At 37.9% G+C, this 25774-nt stretch overlaps 1 protein-coding gene across 2 annotated transcripts in view; it reads right to left on the bottom strand.

The window, feature by feature from the left end:
* IQCE (IQ motif containing E) overlaps window positions 1-25774 on the bottom strand; it is a 69107-nt gene that overhangs the window by 15871 nt on the left and 27462 nt on the right. For both annotated transcript variants that reach the window (XM_043976822.1, XM_043976823.1), the window contains 10 exons: window positions 23930-24043; window positions 21190-21240; window positions 19735-19805; window positions 13899-13971; window positions 13534-13583; window positions 11988-12151; window positions 10749-10804; window positions 6774-6973; window positions 5645-5749; window positions 4611-4701 (listed from right to left, as the gene is read on the bottom strand). In XM_043976822.1, the coding sequence (XP_043832757.1) occupies window positions 4611-4701; window positions 5645-5749; window positions 6774-6973; window positions 10749-10804; window positions 11988-12151; window positions 13534-13583; window positions 13899-13971; window positions 19735-19805; window positions 21190-21240; window positions 23930-24043 (975 nt within the window). The remainder of the gene's footprint in view (window positions 1-4610; window positions 4702-5644; window positions 5750-6773; window positions 6974-10748; window positions 10805-11987; window positions 12152-13533; window positions 13584-13898; window positions 13972-19734; window positions 19806-21189; window positions 21241-23929; window positions 24044-25774) is intronic.

Here is a 25774-nt window from a genome sequence, read left to right as displayed (position 1 = left end):
AAAAAACTATTTAAAATTTATAACTAGGCCAAATGCCTAAGCCAGATAAATAACTGGTTTTAACAGAATACTGCCCAGAACAATTAGTTGCCATCATTTCTGTTTAGCTAAGACCACCAACCTAATTTCTCCCAAGGTTTCTGTAACTTGATTTAGTCACCCTGTTTTATTACCTGGTGAAGACCCCTCCCTTCCCTCTCAGAGTACTGTGATCTCATGGACATTGATGCTCTACTGGAGGGAGCAACTTGTCAATTTACTCAAAGTGTAATGGGAAAGAATGGTAATTACAACTGCATGTGATTATAGCCTGCAAGGTTTTTTACCCTTAGAACCTATTAACATACTTCATACTTAGTTGAAGAAAAGGAAGTTTTTACTTAAACAACTTGGCAAGTTCTAATTTTTCAAATTATAATACATTTCAATTCCTTATGGCAATGGCTAGAAGTAATTAGCTTGATTACACTGTTCCACTTAAAGTTATTAAAATGATCACTAACAATTAATAATATCCAGACCTCTCTTCCCTAAAGGACTACTCCAACCCTACCCAAAGCCTCACCTTTCTTTGAATTATCACTAGACACTCTTAGCTTCTCTGCTTTAAAAAAACAGAAACAACAAAGAAAAAGTGGCTATTCAAATAAAATAAAGTTGTCATTTCAATTACTTTATTACCCTATTTTCTAAAGAGATTCTCTATCACCTATTTACTATACAATTTATGGCCTATAGCAAGTAAATCCAAAAAAAAAAAGGAAACTAATTAGGAAGGAAAAAATAATTAATAGATTATCTCCCAGTAGAAGCAAAGGGATGTCTAAAAATAGCAATTGTTATGAATATCATGAATATAACTGTATAGGGGCCTACGCTTTAACAGAGTATCCAGTTTTTCACCACCTTAAAGCATTTATTTCTAATGACAAGAGTTTGAGACTGTCCAATTTGGGAAGAAAAAAAAGATGATAAAACGAAAAACACAGAGGTACACTGAAGAGGCACTGGACAAATTTCCTCAAAGTCTTAGTCAAGACAAATTTAGCTGCTGACTACAGTACTGAATACTTTGAGGCCAAGGCAATAACTAGGGAGGAAAAGGTGTTAGGAGCCCCTGCTGATATGGCAACTCAGCATTTAATTGACTTAATAGAGGGTTTCAATGCTGAATTACTGAGATTAAGTAAAAGGAGGAAACCTCTTGGCAAGGGTGAAAAGGGCATCAGATATATGCTTCCATCCTTTAAGTTCAGATATAACCAGCCACAATATCAGATCCTTAAGAAAATGAAAGGAGAAAGAATGAAGAAAAAGATGAACAGCATACAAGAGAATTGTCTTTCCTGACTGGATCTGGGTCCAACATAATGGTATAAAGATAGGCGATCCCTGCACTAAAGCCACTTCTTCTCTAAGTCTCCAAATTAGTATGCTGAAAAGACAAGAAAATAGGATAGATGTGTTTGTCTCTAATTTTTCTTCAATGACTTGGAGAACATCTCATGGGGGAAGAGATTAAGAAAAACTGGGATGAGCTTTAATCTAAAATACTCTAAGAAAACACATTCCCTAACATGTGGAGAAATCCTTCTTTCTCAAGGAACATGGAATTTTTCTTTAAAAGGGTTAAAATTCTAAGAAGAGTATCCAAATTTACTGAAGGAAACTGGAGACTCAATATACACAACATAGGTTTAATAGGGTTAACAATTTTTTGAGTCCAAGACAGCCCTCATTTCCTCATTCATTCATTCATTCAACAACCCTGATGAAGCACATAGTATGTATATGGTACAAGAAAATATAAAAAATAAGACAGTCCCTGATCTCAGAGAACTTATGTTTGTAGAGATGAGATGTACAAGATAGAACCTGATATGTACATAAAAGAAGTGTGAACGAGTTGCTATGAGAAATCACAGGAAAGAGAGACATTGCTTTTAGCTGGGGCTAATGTAGGAAAGCATCTCTATGTCATCTGAGAAACTCTTCCTAAAGTCAGCATTCTTTTGTAAATATTTTTTACAATACCTCCAAAAATAATTAGAAATATATGGCTAAATGTTAATCTTATCTGAAACCTAAAACAGGAAAAAATATAACTTGGTTATATAGAATATCATGTCACTGAGGTGACTAGAGATCCTGGTGTTCTTGGGATATAGAATAGGTGACTCTGAACACTACTTTGCTGCCATTCTGTTTCCAATCAGAGATCCTGCCTAATCTTAGAAAATATCTCACAGCAAATCTGAGCATTCAGGCAAACAAAGGAACTTTCAAAAAATGTTTCTGCATTACTCAGTATGTAACCCAACACACTGGCAAAACCACCACAAAAACACACCTTAGGTATAGTGTATAAATTATACTTTATTCAACAATGAAAAATGTTTTCCAGGAAGGATTAATAGGAATTTCTCCAGGCAGCAGTGTGTGTCAATAACAAGACAACACTGCACAAGCTATTAGGTAGAAGTCACACTAGCCTGTACTATTGGAAAACTTGATTTCTCCCTGCTTAGCTGTCAGGTTTGTGACTTATCTAAATTTGCAACTAAAACTGTGCTAGTGAGGTCTCCCAAATACTTAACAAAAAAAGTTTTTGCATCTATGCCAAAAGTTGAGGTGCTTATAGTTCTATGCTTATCACAGGATAAAGAACCATAAAATTAAAAGCAGCACATACATGAATCAATTTTGTTAAAGAAAAAGAAAAACTAAATACAAATTTCATTTTCAATTGGCTACATAAACACAGAAAACTTTGGTGGTATTAAATCCTTTTTTAAATGTCTCCCCACAAAACTACATAGAAATACAGCCTTTAAAAAAAAAGTTTCTCAAAGGAATGCCCATCAATTAGGGAATGATAAATAAACTGTGGTATATGATTGTAAGAGAACATTACTGTGCTATAACAAATGACAATCAGGATGATTTCAGAAAGGCCTGACTAAAGACTTACATGAACTGATGTATAGTGAAGTGAGCAGAACCAGGAGACTGTTGTGTATAGTGGCAGCAATACTGTTCAGTGAAGAACTGTGGGTGACAACCATTCTCAGCAATAAAATAATGCAAAACAATCCCAAAGGACTGATGATGAAGTATACTATCCATCTCCAAAGAAAGGGATGGTATTGATTGAACAGACTGAAGCATGCTATTTTTCACTTTCTTTTTTTTCCTTTTATTTTTGAGTTTTCTTACACAAAATGACTAAGATGATAATGTTTTATATAATTGCATATATATAACCTATATCCGATTGCTTACCACCTCAGGAAGGAGAGGGAGGAAAGGAGGAATAGAATTTGGAACTCAAAACTTTAAAAATGTTTAAATAAAGGTTGCTTCTAAAAGAAATAAAGCCTTGAAACTAAGATGTATTGAATCTGTGGTCCCTGTGTAGCAGGTAGAAGCCAAAGACATCGATCTGCCAGCTGAGCATCAATTTCAACCTTCCAGGTTCCTTTAAGAACAATGAACAAAGAACTATAGCCAAAGAAAGTAAAGATTCTACAGAATAAACAACTTCCCTATTTCAGATACGTGTTTTTGGGACAATCAAGCCTAAACTATCCTTCTCCATAACATACATACATTATGCTTCTCTCAGAGCATGTAGCAGCCTAAGGGATTTTAATGTTTAAACTTTCAGTCTGGTTTTGGTTCTATTTTGGTTTTCCATAGTAGGGATTCAAAAGAATCCATGAATAAGCTAGCAGGGGAACAATGGAGAAGAACAAGAAGCTTAGAATCAGAAGGGACCTCAGGGCTTATCTAGTCCAACCTCTATCTGAACAAAGGGTTACAGCCAGAAGGGACCTTAGAAATTCTCTAGTCTAAGCCCGTCCTTCTACAGATAAAGAAAGAGAGGATTTTGGGAGAAGCTGTGACTTTCATGGTGCCGTACAGCAATCGGACCTTTCTGACATGTTCAAGGTGGGCAAAGGTCAACCCAGGGTACCTGCTGGCAAAAAAAGAAAGCCTCTAACAACCTAGCCTGAGTGCCCCAAAGTCCACATGTTTAGTTCTGTTAGCAAAAAGGAGTGGATGTGTCCAGATGGACATCTGTCTGCTCACTAGGATCTGAACAGAGATCTACCCATCTTTCCATGTGCATCTAACAAGATGTTTATAGTCTAACCAAATCCCTGTCTTCTCAAGCATTATACTGTAATAAATTTCTCTTGTCAGCATAATTACCCATTTGAAAAGTTCCATTTTTTGAATTTTTTGCATATTTCAAGAACAGTAGTGAAGGAAAGTGCCAGAGTGAAATGTATCCTTGCTTGTAATGCCATACCAATTTACTATCCTAGAAAGAAATGTAACTGAAGAGCAAAACCAACTCTTGAAGTAAAAGCAGGTTACTGGTTCAATAAGCCAACTTATCGACAATAAATTAATTGTAAACTTCAATCTACAAAATAATAACTTAAGACATAGAAACCTGTTAGGATAACAAATGGTAAATTCATTTGTGAAAAGCCAGTCAAGAAAGTTTCAAACTGAGAAAAAGTAAAAACCATCCCTTAAAACTAACTTCATAGACCCTCAGAGCCTGAACATGGGGTAGGGAAAATACAGCTACGCTATACCTCATGTGTTATCTCCATGGGGTCATCTTCAATTTTTCTCTGGTCTACTTCCGTCTCTTGCAACTTCTTGGTAAGTCTTTGAATTTCCTCTCTGAAGTGGTAAGGGCAAAGATCAAATATTACTTGTAATCATAATCTTTCTTTTGAATGGTGGAATTTGATGAATGTCCCACAGTGAGAAATAGGCACTCATTAGGTTGTCCTGACACATTGGGGATGACCTGGGGATAACATAGTCATGTTGATATTAATAACGTGTTTTGTCTGACCCCAAAACCTAATGAGACAAAATGAAAATTACACAGGGACCAGATACCAAACCTGGCTTGGACTCAGATGTAGCATTAACTTAAAAAGATGTATGGGGGCAGCTAGGTGGCGCAGTGGATAAAGCACCAGCCCTGGATTCAGGAGGACCTGAGTTCAAATCCGGTCTCAGACACTTGACACTTACTAGCTGTGTGACCCTGGGCAAGTCACTTGACCCTCATTGCCCCGCAAAACAAAACAAAACAAAACCAAAAAACCAAAACCAAACAAACAAAAAAACAACAAAACAAAACCAAAACAACTTTAAATAGATGTAAGCCTGAGAGCAGGAACCATATAGTTCCATTATAAAGTGTTGTCTTATTTAGGTTAAATGGTTGTAATAAGCAATGAGAAGGGGGAAAATATAATTCCTCATTACAAACACTAAAGATGGAGAGAAGACAATATATTTCAGTAAATATATCCTTTCCCGATTTATTTAAATTCCCACTTTCTTAAAAAAAAATAGTTAAGTACTATTTATTCCCTTCATCTCCCCCTCACCCCCCAAACAAATCAAGTTGTCCTCTTCACTGATCATTTCCAGGAAATTTCTTACTGATGACTCTCAGTGCAAAATATTTCTGTTTAGCTTCTGCTGTTAGCTCCTCAATACTTTCAGATTAGATCTTCACATTTTTGCACTTTTTGACCCCATTCCAAATACACCAGCATGCACTTTGTATTCTCTTTACAAATTCAGGACACTTCAATCCATTTACCTCATGGTATCTTCTTTTTCTTTTCTGTCTTTCTCTGTATCCTCCACTTTTTTCAGCTCCTTCTCCAAAGCAGCTTTTGCCTGTAGTAACTGCTTCATTTCCAAACTGAATATACAGGACCAGAGGGAAATTTCAGTGTTCATTTAACATGTTCTTACTTATCATTATCTAGCTTAATCAAATGATTACAGAAATTATTTGCTATTCAAAACAATTACCTTAAATACCACCTATTTAAATGTGAAAATTTCAAATTTGGAATTAAAGTGTTTCTTTGTTCACACAAAACATAGTATTTTAATTATAAACAGAAGGATAATGGGAATTGACAGGATTTGGCTTCTATGGGATACAGTCTAGAAAGACAACTTAGTGGGCTAAACCACCTGGACCAAAGTAAATCGCCACCCAAACAGCGTGATACTCAGAAACTACACAGATAAACTCAATCTCTAAAAATTAGAGTTATCCTAACCCTGACCAAAATTGTGACTAGACGGAGGAAAGAAACAGCTATGCAACTACAAGAGGCACCACACTTCAATTAGGCCAAAAAACAAGGCACTAGAGAAAGAAAACTTAATAGGAAAAAAATTAAACATTTTTCTTTTGCTTTACCAAATTCTCACAACAAAAATGAAATGGATATAAGATTGGATCAAATACTGTTATAATGGTAAAAAAAACCAAACATACAAAAAACCAACTCAGTCAATGGCCTGTTTATTTCAAGCAGCATATGATAAAATTTCACTATAAAAAGAATTGGAAACTCCTTTGGAAGTTACTGCAATGGGATATGACCTGGCTTTTCATTTTAAAGTAATTTTTCTAATAGTGTGATTTCACCCATTTTGGATATATTGTAATTTATATTGGGGTAATATTGCATTAGGGGTAACTCAGCAAATGTTTTATTACCACTAAAGCAGAATTTGAAGCCAAAGTCTAAGAAATTTCAGCATTGTAAACAATTCTTTATTGAATACTGCCAGTTTTGGGCCTAGCATAAAGATGGATTTCCCCCAAACAAAGCTAGATTTACTTCAGGAGCAAACTGTTTAACACGAAGAAGCAAGAACTTTTTCACATGGTGGAAGGAGGGTAGCTGTGTTGCAAAGAGACGTACTCTTTATCAGACAGCTGAGCTTGCAGGGCGCTCCGGTCCCCCTTCAGCTTTCTTACTATCCCTCGAAGGCGCTCGCACTCCTCAGAGTGCTCAGATCTCAGCAGATCCTGCTGGACTGTGTTTGGTGCTGACTGAATCAAGGGAACCAATCTGACCTGTTCTGGAGAATGAGATCCTGTGTTCTCGAGCTCACCCACTTTCTGAAAACAAACACAAAATACTTAGCTATTATTTTTCTTATTCTTAGGTTTCACAGGCTTTACATCTGGAAATGACCTTTATAGGTCTCACACTGAGGCCCTTCTCAGGGACATAGCTTGCCCAAGGTCCCACATTAAGTAGCAATGCTGGGATTCAAACCCAAGTCTTCTGACTCTAAACCCAGTGTTCTACCATAGTACGATTATTTGATGAGGTCCAGGGTAAGCAAAAGAAACCAAAAGGAAATTAGTCTTAAGGCACAGGGAACTTTGTATGTTATACAGTATGCTGAAAGAACAGAGGTTGTGATTCACTAAAAATTCTGAGGCTTTAGGAATGCTATCCAATATAATACAGGGATTTGGAGAAAAGAGAAAAGTTCTTATGAGAATAAGCAGACTCAAAAAGGTTAACAACAGAAATGTAAATCAAAAGTTTGCTCTAGATCATTTAATAATATTAGCTTAAATTTTTATAACATTTTATAGTTTACAAAAGACATTCATTAGAACAACCCTGTGAATTAGATAAGTATTATTATCTTCATTTTACAGAGAGGAGACTGAGGCTCAGAGGTGAGGCAACTTGTGCAAAGGTATACATGGCGAGTAAGAAGAGAACCAGGATTTTGAATTTGGGTCTTGTCAGCTAAGGCCAATCCTCTTTCCATTCTAACATGAAGCATCTGGGGGAAAAGAGATTAGCGTTCAGGCCTAGAGTCCTGGCTAGTTGCATGGGATGAGGAAGCAGCCAAAGGCTGTTATAAATGGACATGAGCTGTAGGCTGGTGGGCCAACAAATGTTAGCATTTTTGATACGGTCATTTGTTATTTCTCATTCTCTGGATCCTTCTTATAACCTACAAAACTTAATGTTTGGTTTAAGAGAAAAAGATTTGTTCTGATAGCTATTTGAACCAGAAACACTTCCACTCTCCGTTTGTCACCTTTTCTCTAAAACTACTTACTTTGAAGAAACTTTCCAGAGATGCCCAAATTTTTTGTAACCACATTTAAGGTCCTTAAACTTAACAAAATTTATTTTTAAGATATTTGCCATTTCTCCTAAACAGATGCTTTACACCACTGAGAAATTTTAGGAAAAGATTTAAATTTTCCCTCTAAAGTGTGTTGACATTATTAAATTTCAAAGGAAGCAGTTTGGTTTGTATATTAAAGATTTGTATTAAGGATTTAGAAACGCAAATTATACAATAAAACTCTCCATTTGGTAAAGTGGTACATAACATTGTGCATTACATATACAAGTAGAATACAAAAAAAAGAGAGAAAAAATATTAGTTACTCAGAACTAAATGTAAATAAGTATAAACTAGGCTGTATCTTGAAAATGTAAGATTTTTAAGAAGCCACATCATATATATCTAAAGCTGGCTACCTGCACTATTGAAAATGCTAAAGGTATTTTGTACTGCACCAAGGTGAGATCTAGGGCAGGCTGCTTAATGTTTTCTTAAAGCCTCTGTGTCTTTCTTTATTTTTTTTTATTCTGAATTTACACCCAAAGAGTTCTCCACACATAAAGCAAAACATAAAAAAGATAATTCTATATGAAACTATGGATTTCCATCTCATATCACTTGCTTGGTAAAAAAAAATTAATAAATTCTACACATTACTGTCCTGTTTGTGCTTCCTTCTGAACTCTATTTTCTTTTTTGCATTCAAAAAATGATACAATGGGGCAGCTAGGTGGCACAGTGGATAGAGCACTGGCCCTGGATTCAGGAGTACCTGAGTTCAAATCCGGCCTCAGACACTTGACACTTACTAGCTGTGTGACCCTGGGCAAGTCACTTAACCCCCATTGCCCTGGAAAAAAAAAAGATACAATGGCCTTTTGGGGGCATCACTATTATGAACCCCCTCTCCCATTCTGGAGAGCAATTTGGAACTATGCCCAAAGGGCTATAGGACTGTTCATACCCTTTGGTCCAGTAATACCACTACTAGGTATGTATCCCAAAGAGATCATAGAAAAGGGAAAAGGACCCATATGTACAAAAATATTTATAGCAAAAAAAAAAAATTATAGCAGCTCTCTTTGTGGTGGCAAAGAACTGGAAATCGAGGGAATGCCCATCAATTGGGGAATAGCTAAACAAGTTGTGGTATATGAATGTAATTAAATACTATTGTGCTGTAAGAAACGATGAGCAGGAGATTTCAGAGAAACCTGGAAGGACTTATATAAACTGATGCTGAGATGAGCAGAACCAGGAGAACATTGTACACAGTAACAGCAACATTGTGTGATGATCAACTGTGATAGACTTGGCTCTTCTCAGCAGTGCAATGATCCAAAACAATTTCAAAGAACTCATGATAGAAAATGTTCTCCACATCCAGAGAAAAGAACTTTGGATTCTGAATGCAGATTAAACCATACTGCTTCTACTTTTTGGCGTTTTTTTTTTTTTTGAGGTTTTTCCTTTGTGTTCTGATTGTTCTTTCACAATATGACTAATGTAGAAATATGTTTAATGTGATTATATATATATAACCTAAATCAGATTGCTTTCCGTCTTGGGGAGGGGGGAGGGAAGGGAAGGTGGGAGAAAAATTTAGAACTAAAACTCCTATGAAAACAAATGTTGAAAACTATCTTTACATGTAACTGTAAAATAATAAAATACTCTTATGATTAAAAAAAATAGAGATAGCACCTAAAAAAAGGGGGGGGACCCTTTAAAAGATGGGGGCAGCTAGGCAGTGCAGTGGATAAAGCACCGGTCCTGGATTCAGGAGGATCTGAGTTCAAGTCCGGCCTCAGACACTTGACACTTACTAACTGTGTGACCCTGGGCAAGTCACCCCTGAAAAAAAAGAAGTATATTGATGCCTCACACAAAATAGGTATTTAAGAAATGCCTGTTTACTAAGAGACTGGAAGAGAAGTGGGAGAAAGAGGTGGGGCTAAGCCCTGGGTTCTCCTCCTTCTACCACCCTAAAACAGAGAACAGAACACAAGAAAGACCAAAAAGAATCATAGAGAAGCAGGATAGTTTTGAAAGTTATGTACTGAATTTATTATCTATTTTTAAAGAAAAACAAACTTTACATAATAGAGCTTTGCAATTTCTTGTACAGTCTTTTCCTGTTCTAATAATATGTGTGGAAATGCTCATTTTATTTGGTTTTTGTTAGGTTCAGAATTTTAAAAATTAAATGAAAATGTTTAAAAAGAGAGACAAGAGGACACAGAGTAAATAAGTTATGATTAATAATGTGCTGGAGGAACAGCTTAGAGGCAGGAAGAGCTGGTTCAAATCCCACTACTGAAGCCAAGTTTTTGGTGCGACTCTGTGCTAGTCACTTAACTACTCAGTGTTTCAGGTAACTCTCCAAGCTGCAGAACAGTGGCTGATCTCCATTGCTGAAGCTTCATCATTGAGCATTCCCTACACCAATGAAATCACAGGTCTGGACCAAGTTAAAATGGTCACAATTTGTCAAGAAGGCTAATATCTTACCCATTGGACCAGTTTTTAAAAAATCATTTAAAAATATAGTCATGTCACTTAAAAAATTTTAAATAGGGGGCAGCTAGGTGGCACAGTGGATAAAGCACTAGCCCTGAATTCCGGAGGACCTGAGTTCAAATCTGGCCTCAGACACTTGATACTTACTAGCTGTGTGACCCTGGGCAAGTTACTTAACTCCAATTGCCTCACCCCCCCCCCCAAAAAAATTTAAATAGTCTAAATTTAAAAAATAGTTTAAGAATTATTTTAAAAAGAATTATGTCACTCACCTTTTCCAATTCTGAGATTCGTCTCATTAGCCTTTGTTTACTCCATTCACTATAACCTAAAGGGAACAACAATGCCTTTAATAGACAATCAATCAGCATTTATTAAGCCCCTACTACAGGTTGGGCACTGTGCAAGGTTGTGAGGATACAAAGTCAAAAATGGCAATCCTTCCACAGAAGGCAAGATATACAAAATAAATATGAGGTACAGGAGGGAAAGAGAAAGGAGTGGCACTACAAGCAACACAAAAGAGGCTGGAAGAGGCACTGAAGCAGAGTCTGGAATGAAATGGGAGATGCTAAAAGGTGCAGCATGTCACAGGTGTGGGTCACAAGGGCACAGAGATGGGTAAGAAAGGTAGTTTGGCAAACCATAGGTATGTACAGGGGACGAAGGAAGGAATAACAAACAGAACCTAATTACAAATAGGTACAAATTACAATAACAAACAGAGGCTAATTACAATTCAACTTTCAGAAGTCAATAGAAAAGGTGAGATAAGGGGGAAGGAAATAAGCATTTATATAGAACTTACTATGTGTCAGGTATTATGCTAAGAGTTCTGCAAATATTATCTCATTGGATCCTCACAACAAGCCTAGGAGGTAGGAGCTATTATTATTATTATTATTATCCCCATTTTGCAGCTGAGGAAACTGAGGCAAATGGAGGTTAAATGATTTGCCCAAAGTCACGCAAGTCAGTAAATGTCTGAGGCTGGATATGATCTCAGGTCTTCTTGACTCTAGGCCCAGTGATCTGTCCCCTGTGCCTCTATAACATTGAAACCCTGAATAACACTCCTAGACCGTGCTAAAAGTAAGAGGGCATTTTTCAAGCTATGTCAAGGTTCACTTGCCTAATGGTAAATACAGAGACTCATATCAACTGCACCCTTTGACTTTTCAAAGGATAAAATCTCCCCATGGCTTTGCAGCCTTAGATGCTGGTGACATGCCACCTAAGTCATGTGTCTGGGCAGAGTAAGGGGCTGGGACTCCTGTGGTATCCTTGCTCTTTGCCCTTCATTTGGTTTTTTTTGTGTTGTTGTTGTTATTGGGTTTTTTTTGCTGGGCAATTGGGGTTAAGTGACTTGCCCAGGGTCACACAGCTAGTAAGTGTCAAGTGTCTGAGGCCGGATTTGAACTCAGGTCTGGTGCTTTATCCACTGCGCCATCTAGCTGCCCCTTTGCCCTTCATTTGTAAACATACTTGCAGATGATATTTGTAGATGATACCTTTTGCTTTATTAGAAATAGGGGAATTGCTTAGCACCCGGTCCAGATCTTCCTTCAAGCTTTGGTTCTCCTCCTGAAGTTCTTGAACATTCCTTGACAAGTGTAGAACAGTAGCACTCAATTTCTTCTGCCTTTTCTGAGTTGACTTCTTGTCGGTTGGGGACCTATATGTCAAACAAAATAAAAAGTACAATAGCTCAATGATAAACAAATGACTTCTAAACATCCAATAAATGTCATAAATCAGGAAAAGAGATATCTTTCTCTTCAGAAACCATTTAAACTAAAATAAACTAATTAGACATCCTTTTCAATGTCTAAGATAAACCTTAGCCCATGAATTATTTTTCCTATGCTTTAAAAAAAAATCACAGATAACTCTCTTACTTCATATTCAAAGAGAGATCTTGCTAATGCTAAAATACAGGTAGCTAGAATGGCAAGGGGTGGAGGAAGAGAAACACTGTCTTTGAAAATACTTTGGTGGGTTCAAAGATATGTTGTTCAATTGTTTTTTAGTTGTGTCCAACTCTTCATGGCCCCATTTGGGGTTTTCTTGGCAGAGGTACTGGAGTGGTTTGATATTTCCCTCTCCAGGTTATTTTACAGATTAGGGAACTGAGGCAAACAGGGCTGAGTGACTTGCTCAGGATCACACAGCTGTTGAGTGTCTGAGGCCAGATAAGAACTCAGGAAGACGACCTGATCCAGGACCAGCTATATATAGGACACTATAGCGCCACCTAGCGTCCCCCAAAAGTGATACGTTCCTTTTAAAACTACCTTTCTTTGAAACCTTCTGATTTGCCTATTTTTACTATAGTTAACATGAAGAATCTTGAAGTTCTATAAGTCTAATCTCAAGAGAAGTTGCAACCAGATAACACGGAAACTGTTCCAAATTGTGGTAAGGAGGGAGAATTTGAAGTCAAATCAATGATCCAAAAATGTGACAACCAGAACAATAAAGCAGAAGAAATCTATGCTAAGACAGAACCTCTGATTAGACCTTAGTTATGTCTCATCTGCTGGACCACTGGAGAGGGCTTCTGCCTGGCATTTTATGTCCTTCCCAATCTTGCTCCAGCTTATCTTTCCAGGCTTACTGCCCAGGACTATATTCTGTGTATTATATTCCAAATAATCTGCCTCTGACACTCAAGTTTCCTCATTTATGAAATGAAGACATGATACACTTAACTCCTAGAGCTACTGAAAAGAAAGTTCTTTGAAAACCTTAATGCATTATATGAAGGTATTATTAATAATAATCATGCAGATGTTTAAGAACTAGCATCGCTATAGAAGAGCTGATTGATTAAACATACTATCAACAATTAACAAACTAATTATGAGAATGATCTCTGTGATTCAAGCTCAGATGCCTAGATGTGAGAGGTCTACCTCTAACCTCTTTTTTTTTTTAAAGGAAGGGTGTTTCAAGGTGCTTGAAAGTAATAGACTAGGTGGTTATTTTCTTTGTTAAAATAGTTTAAATAATGTGAATCAATATACAAAATATGTGCCCCCAAAGAGACTAACATACTTCTTTCCGGTAGTTTCAGTATTTGCCAAAAGAACCTGGAGACGATGGATCTGTAAGATACCAAAATTAGAATGCATTTTTAAAAGCACATCACTAGCGTGGGAAAGAGCCTCCTTTGTGGACACTTCCACTAGAGTTCTGAGCATTGCTTAGGACCAAGACGAACCAAAGTGTAACATTATGTTTTTACCTAGAAGTTATAACCAAGTAAGAGCACACAATTCCGGCAATACTGACCTCAGCAGCAAGACTCTAGCTTATATAGTCTCTTCAGTTTTATTTAGTGTAATTAGAATATTGCTCTCTGTCCATGTTCCGTAACTTCCCTTTCCCTTGATAATACATTAGGAAAAAGAGCTTAATACCTCCTCATAATAAGTCTCCATGGCGATCCTCATTTCTTCCAAATTAGTCATCTTTATATCTGTCTGAAGTTTACTGAAAATCCAAACAAAAAGTTAGCACAGAGATCCTGGTATTGCTAAGATGAGTCTAATATCCTGATGGTCTTTCTGATACCAGGACATGGCACAAACGCTTCATGGAAGTCACATCATCTTAAAAGAACAGACCTTCATTAAAGAGAGCTGAATTTTGCTCCCGGTTTGTCATGGTTTAACTTTGTGATCCTGGGCAAAAGACTCAGGTTCTTTCTCTGTGATGGAAAACAACAATAGGAATGTTGGGAGGATATTGTGCTTTGCCAACTATTAAGAATAAGTAAACCTATAATTATGCTGGTTATTAAGAGTAAGTAAACCATCCAACTATTCTGGAGAACAATTTGAAACAATTACCAAAAGACTATAAAACTGTGCATACCCCCGACCCAGCAATACCACTACTAGGTCTGTATCCCAAAAAGATTTTTTTAAAAAGGGAAAAGGACCTATTTTTACAAAAATACTTATAGCAGTTCTTTTGGTGGTGGCAAAGAATTGGAAATTATGGGGATATTCAGCAATTGGGGAATGGCTGCACAAACTATGGTATATGATTGTAATGGATTATTATTGTACTGTATGAAAAAGCAAATAGGATGCTTTCCAAAAAACCTGGAAAGACTCACATCAATTGATGCAGAGTGAAGTGATCAGAACCATGAGACCATTGTACACAGTAAAGTGATATTCTATGATGAACAACTGCGAATGACTTAGCTATTCTCAGTAATAGAATGATCCATGACAATTCCAAAGGACTTATGATGAAAGATGCTATTCACCTTCAGAGAAAGAACTGATGGAGTCTGCATGAAAATTAAAGCACACTACTTTTCACTTTATTTTTGGGGTGTGTGTATGTATGTTGTTTTGGTTTGTGTTTCTTTCACATGACTATTATGGAACTATGTTTTGCATGATTGCAGATGTATAACCTTTATCAAAGTGCTTATAGTCTCAGGGAGGGAGAAGAGGAAGGAGAGAAGGAGAAAATTTGGAACTCAAAATCTTAAAAAATGAATGTCAAAAATTGTTTTTACATGCAATTGGGGAAAAAAGTATTATTTTTAGAAAGTTAAGTAAGCCTTTGAAAATGTTGGTACCCCTAAAACACTCGAAGTACTTTTGAAGATAATTATCAGTGAGTGGGGGAAAAAAGCAAACCCTCACCTTCAGAGTACAGGAAAAATGATAACTACTACTAGGTCTATATCCCAGAGATATAAAAGGAGGTGAATGACCCCTAAGCATAAAAATATTTTTGGCAACTTTTTGTGGTAACAAAGAAGTGTAAGCAAAGTGAGTGACCATCAAATGAGGAATGGCTGAACAAATTTTGATATATAAATAGAATGGAAGATTATTACACGTTAATAAATAACAAAAGAAATGGTTCTCTGAGAAACATGGAAAGACTTTTATGAACTGATACAGAGTAAAGTGAGCAGAACCAGGAGAACAAATTATACTATAATATCAACATTGTAAAAATGAACAATTTTGAAAGACCCAAGGACTATCTCTGATGAACACAATGATCAACCATTATTCCAAAGATCAGATGATGAAGTCTGCTAGACACATTTATGAACTTGGTCAATATGGGAATTTGTTATAAGGGCTTTGTTTTTCTGCCTTTTCTTCTTTTCAATTCCTTAATTTTAAATATTCTTACAAAAATGATATTTTTAAATTGACAGGCATTTATTTTTTCTCCCTCCTAGCCATGCCTCCCCACCTCCAAAAAAAGGGAAATAGGTGCAGAGTCACAAAGCTATTCCCAGACTGAGCTCACCCCTCACCTGGAATATTACAACTACATCCTAATTGGCCTCCAAACTTCTACTATCTCCCCTCTCCAATCCAGCTTCTACACAGATGCCAAAATAATTTGATCCTATCATTCCCCTGCTCAAGAGTTTTTCTTTCCTTCTTTCCTTCCTTTCAGACTACTTCAAAGAACAGTGACCAAATGTGCAATGATTGTGAAATACATAAACCACACAAGGTTGATCCAAATGACAGGGATATTCTTTTTTTTTTTTTTTTTTTTGCAGGGCAATGGGGTTTAAGTGACTTGCCCAGGGTCACACAGCTAGTAAGTGTCTGAGGCTGGGTTTGAACTCAGGTCCTCCTGAATCCAAGGCTAGTGCCTTATCCATTGCGCCACCTAGCTGCCCCCGACAGGGACATTCTACAAGATTATTATTCTAGCAATAGCTTCTGAGTGACTCAAAATTGATCCACTTAATAAGGCAGATAGAGGTGGAGTGTAAAGACAGAGAGTAGTAGAGGATATAATAACTAGCTCTGCAGGTCCCTGAGGAATTCACCCAAGTATAGATCATGCCAAAACCAAAATAGTGGTTAAACAAGACTAGATGGAGCTCATTAATGAAGTTGAAGCTAAGCATGCTGTCAGACCACTGTTTTGTATCACTCTTCACTGTGAATTTTGTAGACCCAAGTTCACTGTTCAAGGATGCTGTCCTGGGGTTTAGGACTTAAATTTTGAACCCAGAGGGGTTAGACAGAATTTTACTACAATTGTGGAATATACACAATGTCTCCACTCAAGAGTAAAATCCCTCATTGGAAGAAGTAATCTATCAGGTCAACCCTGGGAAGTCAAGGGGAGGCCAGGGCCTGGCTTTCTTAAGGCTCTTGGGAAATTAGCTCCTGCCATAGCAATTGTTCTCTGGTCCATCCTCCCTAGACACATAAGACACCTGTGTAGCAATGACAGTGACAAATATAGTTTCTCTCAATGCTAGACAAGGATTCTAGGTAACAATTATATGCTAGGTATTTTATGAAGAAAATATGAGGCATGTGTCTCTATTGAACCAGTCATCTGAGTGAGAAGAGCTTTTCATATCAGAATTATATCATAATATATTTTGTGTCTAGACACAGACACTATTTCTAGGGCTTTTATATTGATTAGAATTAACTCCAGACTGTTCAGAGTACTATCAAAGGACCTCAGGCAGTAAGTTGGGCAGGAATTAGTACCTGAACACTCTATCCATTCAAAATTAATGTGAGAAGCTTACAATTGCCCAATCAATAAGCATTTATTAAGCACCTCCTGTGTATGAAGCACTGTGCTAAGTGCTGATACAAAGACAAAAATGACACAGCTGACACTTTTTTAGAGCTTATAGGCTCTAAGGGGGGAGACTTCTATAGATGTGTCGTCAAAAAAAAGAAAACAAAAATACAAAACATTAATACTGTACTTTCTGTTTTAGGCCTAACTGCCAGAAACAATTTTATTTCATTCACCATTAATCTAACATTTAAGCATCTCTAGGCTAGAGAGAGCTGTCCAATCTGGCACAGTCCTCTGCTCCTGACCCCATAGCCTCACACATACTCTCTCCCCAGGAATACGAGGTTAACATAGGAATCTTGAATAATAATAAGGCTATCATATGTTAAAATGCAGTTTTGGGTTAACATTCCTGAATAGTTAGTACTCAATTGCTTCTGTGAGGGAAGAGAATAAAGAGAAATAAGCAATAGTATAATGCTTAAGTTCATTATCAGAAATTCTGAATAGGGGATAAAGTCCTTTTGTGAAATCTTGCTATCACAGGAAAGCAAAAGATAACAGATCCAGTGCAAAGTTTATTGTTGTTCAGTCATTTCAGTCATGTCTAACTCTTCATGACCCCATTTAGGGTTTTCCTGGCAAAGACACTGGAATGGTTTACCATTTCCTTCTCCAGCTCATTTTATAGATGAGGAAACTGAGGGTTAAGCAACTTCCCCAGGGTCACACAGCTAGTAAGTGTATGAGGCCAAATTTAAACTCCATTCTTTCTGACTCCAGGGGTACTCTCTCCATTGTGCTACCTAGCTAGAGTGAAAAGTTATTCTATATAATGCCAGTTCAAGAGATTAAGTATTCTATAATACAGAATTGATCCAGCAAATGACTACGCCCTCACAAAGGCAATGTATCACAGTGACTGGATGTCCATAAAGGTATTAGTCAGGCTGATGAAAAGAAGAGGATTATGGGAGAATTTGCCCCAGGAAGGTGCATTCATAGACAGAGAAAAGCCTATATAAGGATGATTCAAGTCAAAATCTAAATGAATGAGAGAAAAACTTTGGACATTGAGGAAAGATGCCAGGATTTCTTTAATCTGAGAAGACTTCTCCCTGGCCATGGAGTGTCTACCTCTGGCTACCCCTTTTCTGTACATTACTCCAGGTTTGGCAGTTCTAAGGCAACAGCAACCAACTATAGGGTCTGATCCTTAGGGGCAGGGATAGTCCCATTAGCCTCAGACCATCCACTGGCTAGAATATGGACTTCAAGTTGGCTGCCCAAGGATTTCTCTTGCTCAACAGGGGATAGAGAAACAATGTTCAGAAATGATAAGTCAGTATAGGTTCCCAGACGATATGGTCAGTGATCGGGCTAATGTACAATGTTCTGGAGATGATGAACAAGGATGTCACCCGTGTAGCTCACTGACATTTGATGGTAAAGGGCAATATATGCATTAGCTGGAGGATGGCACACATCAAAAAGGGGGAATATGTAGTCTAATATCAGTAACTGTACTATGTATAACTCAAGGACTGCGTATAATGAGATATCTCATGACCTATATACCTCATTAATTACATGTAACTTAACTGTGTATGACCCAAAGAATCTGTACCTGTAAATAGGACATGTATGAGGTGTAATGAGAAGGGATAACACATTTTTAGGCAGCTAAATAGCACAGTAGATAGAATGCTGGGCCTAAAGTCAGAAAGACACAAGTTCAAATCTGTCCTCAGACACTCCTGCTTGTGTGACCCTGGGGCAAGTTCCTTAACTTGTTTACCTCAGTTTCTCTAACTGTAAAACAGGGATAATAATGACATCGACCTTGCAGGGTTGTCGTGAAGATCAAATGAGATCTCTCTAAAGCACTTAGTGCCTGGCACACAGCAAGCACTATATAAATGTTTATTCTCTTCCCTCCCTTTCCTTCAACTGGAGGGAGGATTCAATGTAGCAGGTAGGTACCACAAAGAGTAAGTGGCACCCCATTTACCCTTATATGAAGGGGACTTTCAAGGCACTTGAGAGGAGCCCATTCCAAAAAGAACCATGAGGACCAAGGAGGAGAATGACACAGAGATACCATGCTACAATGCTGTGGTGAAGATCAGTGTATCCACATGCCCCAGAAAGACATTTTGTGTTTTGTTTTGTTGGGGGGTTTTGTCAGACTTTTAAATAAAAGCTCTTTTCATTTTTAATGTCATGTTAACTTAAATGTTAACATTTAGGGAAGTTTAGGGCACTTTTGGAGGGCCAAAGAGACAGATATTGAAATCCCTGTGGTTTCCCTGGGTAGGATCACAAGCTAAAGAGATTTCTGAAATGTCATATACAGAAGTTTCCTGGGATTTCCTTAGTGAGATAGGAGGCAAGAGATACTTTGTGAAAGCTAACTCCTCCCAGATTGTATCCAGGTCCTCAGGTCAAGAGAGACACTGATATCAAGAATTCATAAGTATCTAACCCTTTTAGTCAGAAAGTGAGTAGGGTGAGAGTAAAGATAGAATTGGAAACAGGGTCAGAGAGATTCTGAGGGTGGAAAATCAAGCTGGAGCTTGAGAAAACTTGGTGGAAGACGATTTCAATAATAAAGTAAGCTAAATGTAGCCCTTTCAAATGGCAAAGATGATTCTCAAGATTCTTCCCAACCCACACAAGAGCCCAATGCAAAAGTCTCCATACGTGATAGTATTGTCCTTTTCCTTGCACTGCTGTTCCAACTTGATAATTCTCTGTTTTAGTCCATTAATGACCTGCCAAAAGAATATAAACATATCAAGCTTGGAGGTTTCTAATATCCCTATTCCATCGGTCTCCTCCTGAAATTTGGTCTTTTTCAATCTCTCTTTATAGTGTTACGTTTAAACAAACATACAGCAGACAGCCACCAGTACACCAAAACAGGAATGAAATCCTAAACATGTTTATCATTAGTACTAAGAAAATATACAGGAACAGGATAATTGATTTAAAAAAAAATTTAAGGTAGCTCCAGCTTTCTGAAGATTAATTTATTAGACAATCCTGTTTACAGCTGCCAAATAAAGGAACAACCCTTTATATGATTTCTCTATTCTCTACTTTTAGAGTTGGAAGGGAAGACATAACAGATATTAGTTTATCTGAAGAGTATTCCCTGAAAGGGTGTTGGGTAAAGTCCAGTTGCCTTAAATATTTTTAAAGTAAGTATTACTGATACCTCTGATTTTTAAATCACAATCATTCCTGAATACACCTTATCACCACCAAATAAGCCCTTCTTGTATTACAAAGAAAAACAGCCAAAGAAAATCAAAGGACACATTAACTGTGTCTGATAGCATATGTAACACGCCACTCCAGTAAAACCCCCACCTCTTTCCTCATTTGCCTTAAATATGTGTACCCCATGCACTGTTATTAGTATCAATTTTGGAAATAGCATCTGCTTTTTCCTCAAACAATATCCTTTCAAAAGCGATCACCCATATCAGGAGAGCATGACTAGTCTGTCTTAGTAAGTACCACAGAGAAATCCACTTTACCACAAACTGTAAAGAATAGAGATCTACAGAAAGACCAGGGAAGGGATGTCTCCCTTTGACATCTTTCCATCTAGGAGTCTTTCCTCAGGGTTCTGACTGTAGTTCAGATATTCAAGTATCATTAATTATCAGACCTAAAATCCTTCTGTGACAAGAGTTAAGGCCTATACAATTTCAAAGCACTCTAGGAAAATGGTTCTCAAAAGCATGTAGGAGCAGTGGGAAACATCACCTCCCAGGTCAAGAGTGCTACCTCCTGTATTGACTACAAGTTTTCTTGGAGCTTCTGACCATTCTATACCCAACTCCTAGGTAGTGAATGAGAAATGATGAGCTCATGGCCCACAAGAAAACAATAGGGGTTTATCTATCGCCCCTCAGATCCAGAGCCCATGGTACTGTGAAATTAATTCTCTCCATATATTATGCAATAAAATGTCTTCTTTGGGCAAAGACTATTCACATACATTCTGAAGGAGTACTTCAGTGCTCTTCCTTCACATCTATCATTGTAATCTCTTTAAGGAAGGAATAGCTCTCGTCTGAATGTTGGTTGGCATTTTAATAAGGTTTCAATAGGAAAGTTATTTGCCTTCCTGGAGATCACACTTACCCAGCCAGTACCAGGCCTTTTGTCAACCATACTCCGGGCAAATTCACAGCCCTGTAGCAAAAAAATAATATTTTTAAAAAATAGTCTGTGGAATTCAAATTTTATTGATTTTTTATTTCACCTAATCTGAGGAATAGAAATTTACATTTCCCTCAATCTTAGGGGTTGACATATCAAATGAAGAATTGAACCATGAGTTAAGTGAATGAGCCCAGTTACTGTTGCCCCTGGGCAAGTCATATAGTATTGGTAAATGCAACAAGGGTGTATAGAACCGGCCTGGACATTTATAACCCATGTCTCCCTACTACTAGCCCTAAAGGACGAGCTAACTGCTGAACTCTTGTATTTACCAAAACAGGGAATTTTTGCCTTGGTTATAACTATAGATTATCCCATTTCCACACTCTACCTAGCTCCTTAATTGATCTAAGTCCGTGCATTACCCTCCAGCCCTGATCCACAGCTCTTTCCACTGCCATTTAGCTTGCTTCCATGATTATGGCACTTCTACCAGTCAAGAGTGCCATTTTATTTGTTCATCCCATAACCCATTCCCCTGATTCTAGGATAACAATGGAGAAAGCCAAGTCATTAAAGACTGTTAGCAGACCATTTCTTAGGATCATAGATTTGGATCTGAACTGGCCAAAGTAGTGGCTCCGAAAGAAAGAGCCAGTGCTTTCTAGGTGTAATTGGATGAAATAAAATGTCAAAATTAGAGTTTGCAAGGTAAGATGGCAATATTAAAAGGGAAACACTGAAAATGCCCACTGTACCTGCCCAGCTGAGTAAGCCCCTGGGGAAATCCAAGAGGCAGGCTGAAGAACTTGCTGGCTTATGGGTGAGGCCACAGGGCTTTCCCACCAACCAACTGAAAGTCTGATTCCCATCCTGTGATTATTGGTCATGCTGCCTGGCATTCTTGATAGGAAACAGTGACCTGCTAAAGAGGTTCAATAGTGGTATGACAAAGATCCCACAGCGATTTTAGGGCCCACCATAGCCTAAGGCTGCAAACCAACAGATCTGGTAGGTCTGACGAGGATTTGCTGGGAACACCCTTCAGGCTGTAAACTAAAATCTCAAGTAGAACACAGATGCCTGTACAAAGCAATCCAGGAAGTCCTTGTGTATGCCCAGGAAAATTTGGCTACTTCATTCCAGAGCCCCTCTAGCAATCCAGAGAGGGAATCTATTTCTGATGAGCTCAACACATTCACTTTTGTCAGTTTGTTTCTCCTGGCTCAGCCACAATGAGCTGGATAAACCGGAAGATAGGGAATACCTTTTATCTGGCTAGCCAGGCATTCAGTGGCCAAACCTCAATTCAATTGACAAACATTTTTTACTAAGTATCTAATATGTGCAAGACACTGAGGAAAGACAAAGAGGCTTTAAAGAAGGACCCAGGTCTACCCTGATGTCACCTAGTATGGATGAATAATAGGTCCAAGGCCTAGGCCAAGAACCTGGTTGGAAAAACTATGGGGTTTGGACCTTGCAATGGGGTTCTCTGAAGCTACTTCTTACACCTCCCCAATCATGACTGACAGTGTCTCTGGATTTCATCATGGATTTGCCCCTGTCCCAGGACCAGGTCTTCATGGTGGTAGATGACTCCCTAGAAGTAGTACTGGGTGATGGATTAGAGTGTTGGATTCAGGTCCAAGAAAACTTGGGCTCAAATCCTGCCTCAGACACTTCAGTAGCTGTGCAACCTTAGACAAGTCACATGACCTCAGATTCCACATCTGTTTAATGAAAGGGTTGGAACTGATAGACTCTAAGGCCCCTTCCAGTTCCAAATCTATGATCTTTTGTTATGATTACCAAACTGGCCCACTTTCTCCTCTGTGCTGGATCTCTACTGCCACAAAGACCACCTACCTACCAACTCTTTTAGGAAATCTGTTACTTAGATCACCTTTCCATATACAATAGGCCATGGATCTCAGTTTATGGCACACATCTGGGGAACAGTCCTCTGAGTAAAGTACACCTTTCCACTATATAACTAATTCTTAAACTGAATGAAGAAATTGTACCTAGAGTAATAACCCACCGTACAACTAGATCACCATTCTGCCCATAAGAGAACTCTTCTTTAACAATTCTATGCATGCTGCCACTCAGAACACACTCTTCTGCACCAACTACTGGCTTCCTTTCATTTCTGGTACTTTCCTTCATTCGCACTCAGGTACCACACATCCCTTTTCGCCTGCCTGCCCATAGTTAATAGCTACTTTGAAGAGTTAGAAGCTGCCCAAAGGAAACTTCATTATGACCATTCCTTATCAGAAGTTAGAAGATGGGCTATTATGAAGGACCCCATAGTTCTAAGGGATAGGTTCTATAGCTTTTCCATTGAATCTCCCTCAATAAATGCAGGTGTCATTCCAAAATTTGCAGGAGGACATGGGCATTCACCTCCCTGCTCCACAGCTCCCTTGGCATGGGTACATGGCTAAAAGGATGAGTACTGGACTCATGATGGCCAACTCCAATATCTGGTAGAATGGGAAGGCTATAATTCAGCAGAGTTCAAATGGAAATCTGCCCAGAACATCCATACAACTGAGTTTGTCTAGGCCTTTCGATGACAGTAGCTACATAAATCCTAACCTAAACTAATCCTGACCTATGGATCTGGATACTCTCAAGTTTTGATCTGTGCGATTAATGACTGAATGCTCCTTACCATGGGAATTACAACAATCAGGATTATACAACTTACTCGATTAGGATCTAGGAGGTGTTCAATCTGCCGATCCTTTCTGCTGTTCTCTTCTTCTAATCGTCGAAGCTTTGTTTTCATAAAATCCACATCACCTTTTTGAGAGTGTAATGACTAAAAGGAAAAAAAATCTACAGGTTTGGCTTTGTTGTTGTTTGTTTTTAAATATACCCAGATAGTCAACTACAAAGAGATACCATTTTTAATCTTTAACCACAGTCGTAAGCTTGGGCTATATAGCTCAGTCACCTAGTACTCAGGGAGTGAAATTCAGATTTGATCCAATTAATTAAGCATTTACTAAGTGCCCACTATGTGAGAGGCACTCTCTTAGGCACTGGTGAGATGAAGACAAAAACTGAAAGTCTCTATCCTCATGGAACTTATATTCTATTAGGAGAAATAATATGCACATATATAAACATATACATACATTTTATACACACATACACACAAGATATATATATATATATATATATATATTAAAAAAAATTTTTTTTTTGCAGGGCAATGGGGGTTAAGTGACTTGCCCAGGGTCACACAGCTAGTAAGTGTGTCAAGTGTCTGAGGTCGGATTTGAACTCAGGTACTCCTGAATCCAGGGCTGGTGCTTAATCCACTGCGCCACCTAGCCACCCCCTATATATATAAATTTAAATAAGAAAATTTGGGGTTAGTAGTTGATAGAAGATGGAAAGGCCTCATAGTAGCATTTAATTGTTCATGAAGCAGAAATAAGGAGGCAGTGTACTCTCAGCATAGGGGAACAGCTTGAGCAAAAGCAAAAAGATAAGAGACAATGTCCTGTGTGAGGAAAAGGAAAATGGACAGTTTGGCTGGAATGCAAAATTTGTGAAGGGAATTTTCTTATGATAAGCCTGAAAAGCTGGATCTAGGTAGGGGACTTCTGATAATGTTTAACAAGCTCTCTGAAAAAATGTATGCAGGACACACTTTTAAATGTAATCTATATCATTAACATTTTCTCCATCACTTTCTTAAATTTAGACAGTCAACAACAAACAATTCTTGATTTGTAGCACTTGCTGATTTCTGAGATACAACTACTCACACTTAAAATTTAACAACCAGCTCTCATGAACCAGTATGAATTAGCACCAGTACACCTCTGAATCGAGGTTGTAAAGGGCTCTAAATGTCAAAAAGAGGAATTTGCATTTGATCTCAGAGTTAATAAAGAACCACTGGTGTTTACTGATCAGAAGAGGATGTGATCAGACCTATGTTTCGGGTATATCACTTTGGCAGAGGTGTCGAGGATGAGCTGGAAAGGGGAGAGACTTGAGGCAGAGAGATCAATCATGAAGCTATTAAATAATATAAATGAGAGACAATGGGGGTGTGAGCTAGAATCACCCCCATACAAGTTAATTACCTTAAAGCACAAAATTTCTGTTTAGTGATCAAACTAGCTTGCAAATGCATATAGCATGTCAAAAAGAGGTTAGGTAATAAATTGTGAATAGTTCAATACAATTCATTACAATCACTGGAAAGACAACCTAAGAAGCTGGTTCTATGGACATTGAGCTAGAAGCATCATCTTCATTGTTTTTAAGCAAAATGCTAAAAATGATAACATAGTATGATTAGATACAAATAACTAGAAATAATATAAATCAGAGATATCAAATTGGCTGCCCATAGCTACCTGAACCAGATTAAAATGTAATTGGGAGGGGCAGTTAGGTGGCACAGTGGATAAAGCACTGGCCCTGGATTCAGGAGGACCTGAGTTCAAATCTGGCCTCAGACACTTGACACTTACTAGCTGGGTGACCCTGGGCAAGTCACTTAACCCCCACTGCCCCGCAAAGAAAAGGA

This window comes from Dromiciops gliroides, chromosome 1 (genome assembly GCF_019393635.1).
Source record: "Dromiciops gliroides isolate mDroGli1 chromosome 1, mDroGli1.pri, whole genome shotgun sequence".
Classification (NCBI taxonomy): domain Eukaryota; kingdom Metazoa; phylum Chordata; class Mammalia; order Microbiotheria; family Microbiotheriidae; genus Dromiciops; species Dromiciops gliroides.
This window is presented reverse-complemented; position numbering and strand designations above follow the sequence as displayed.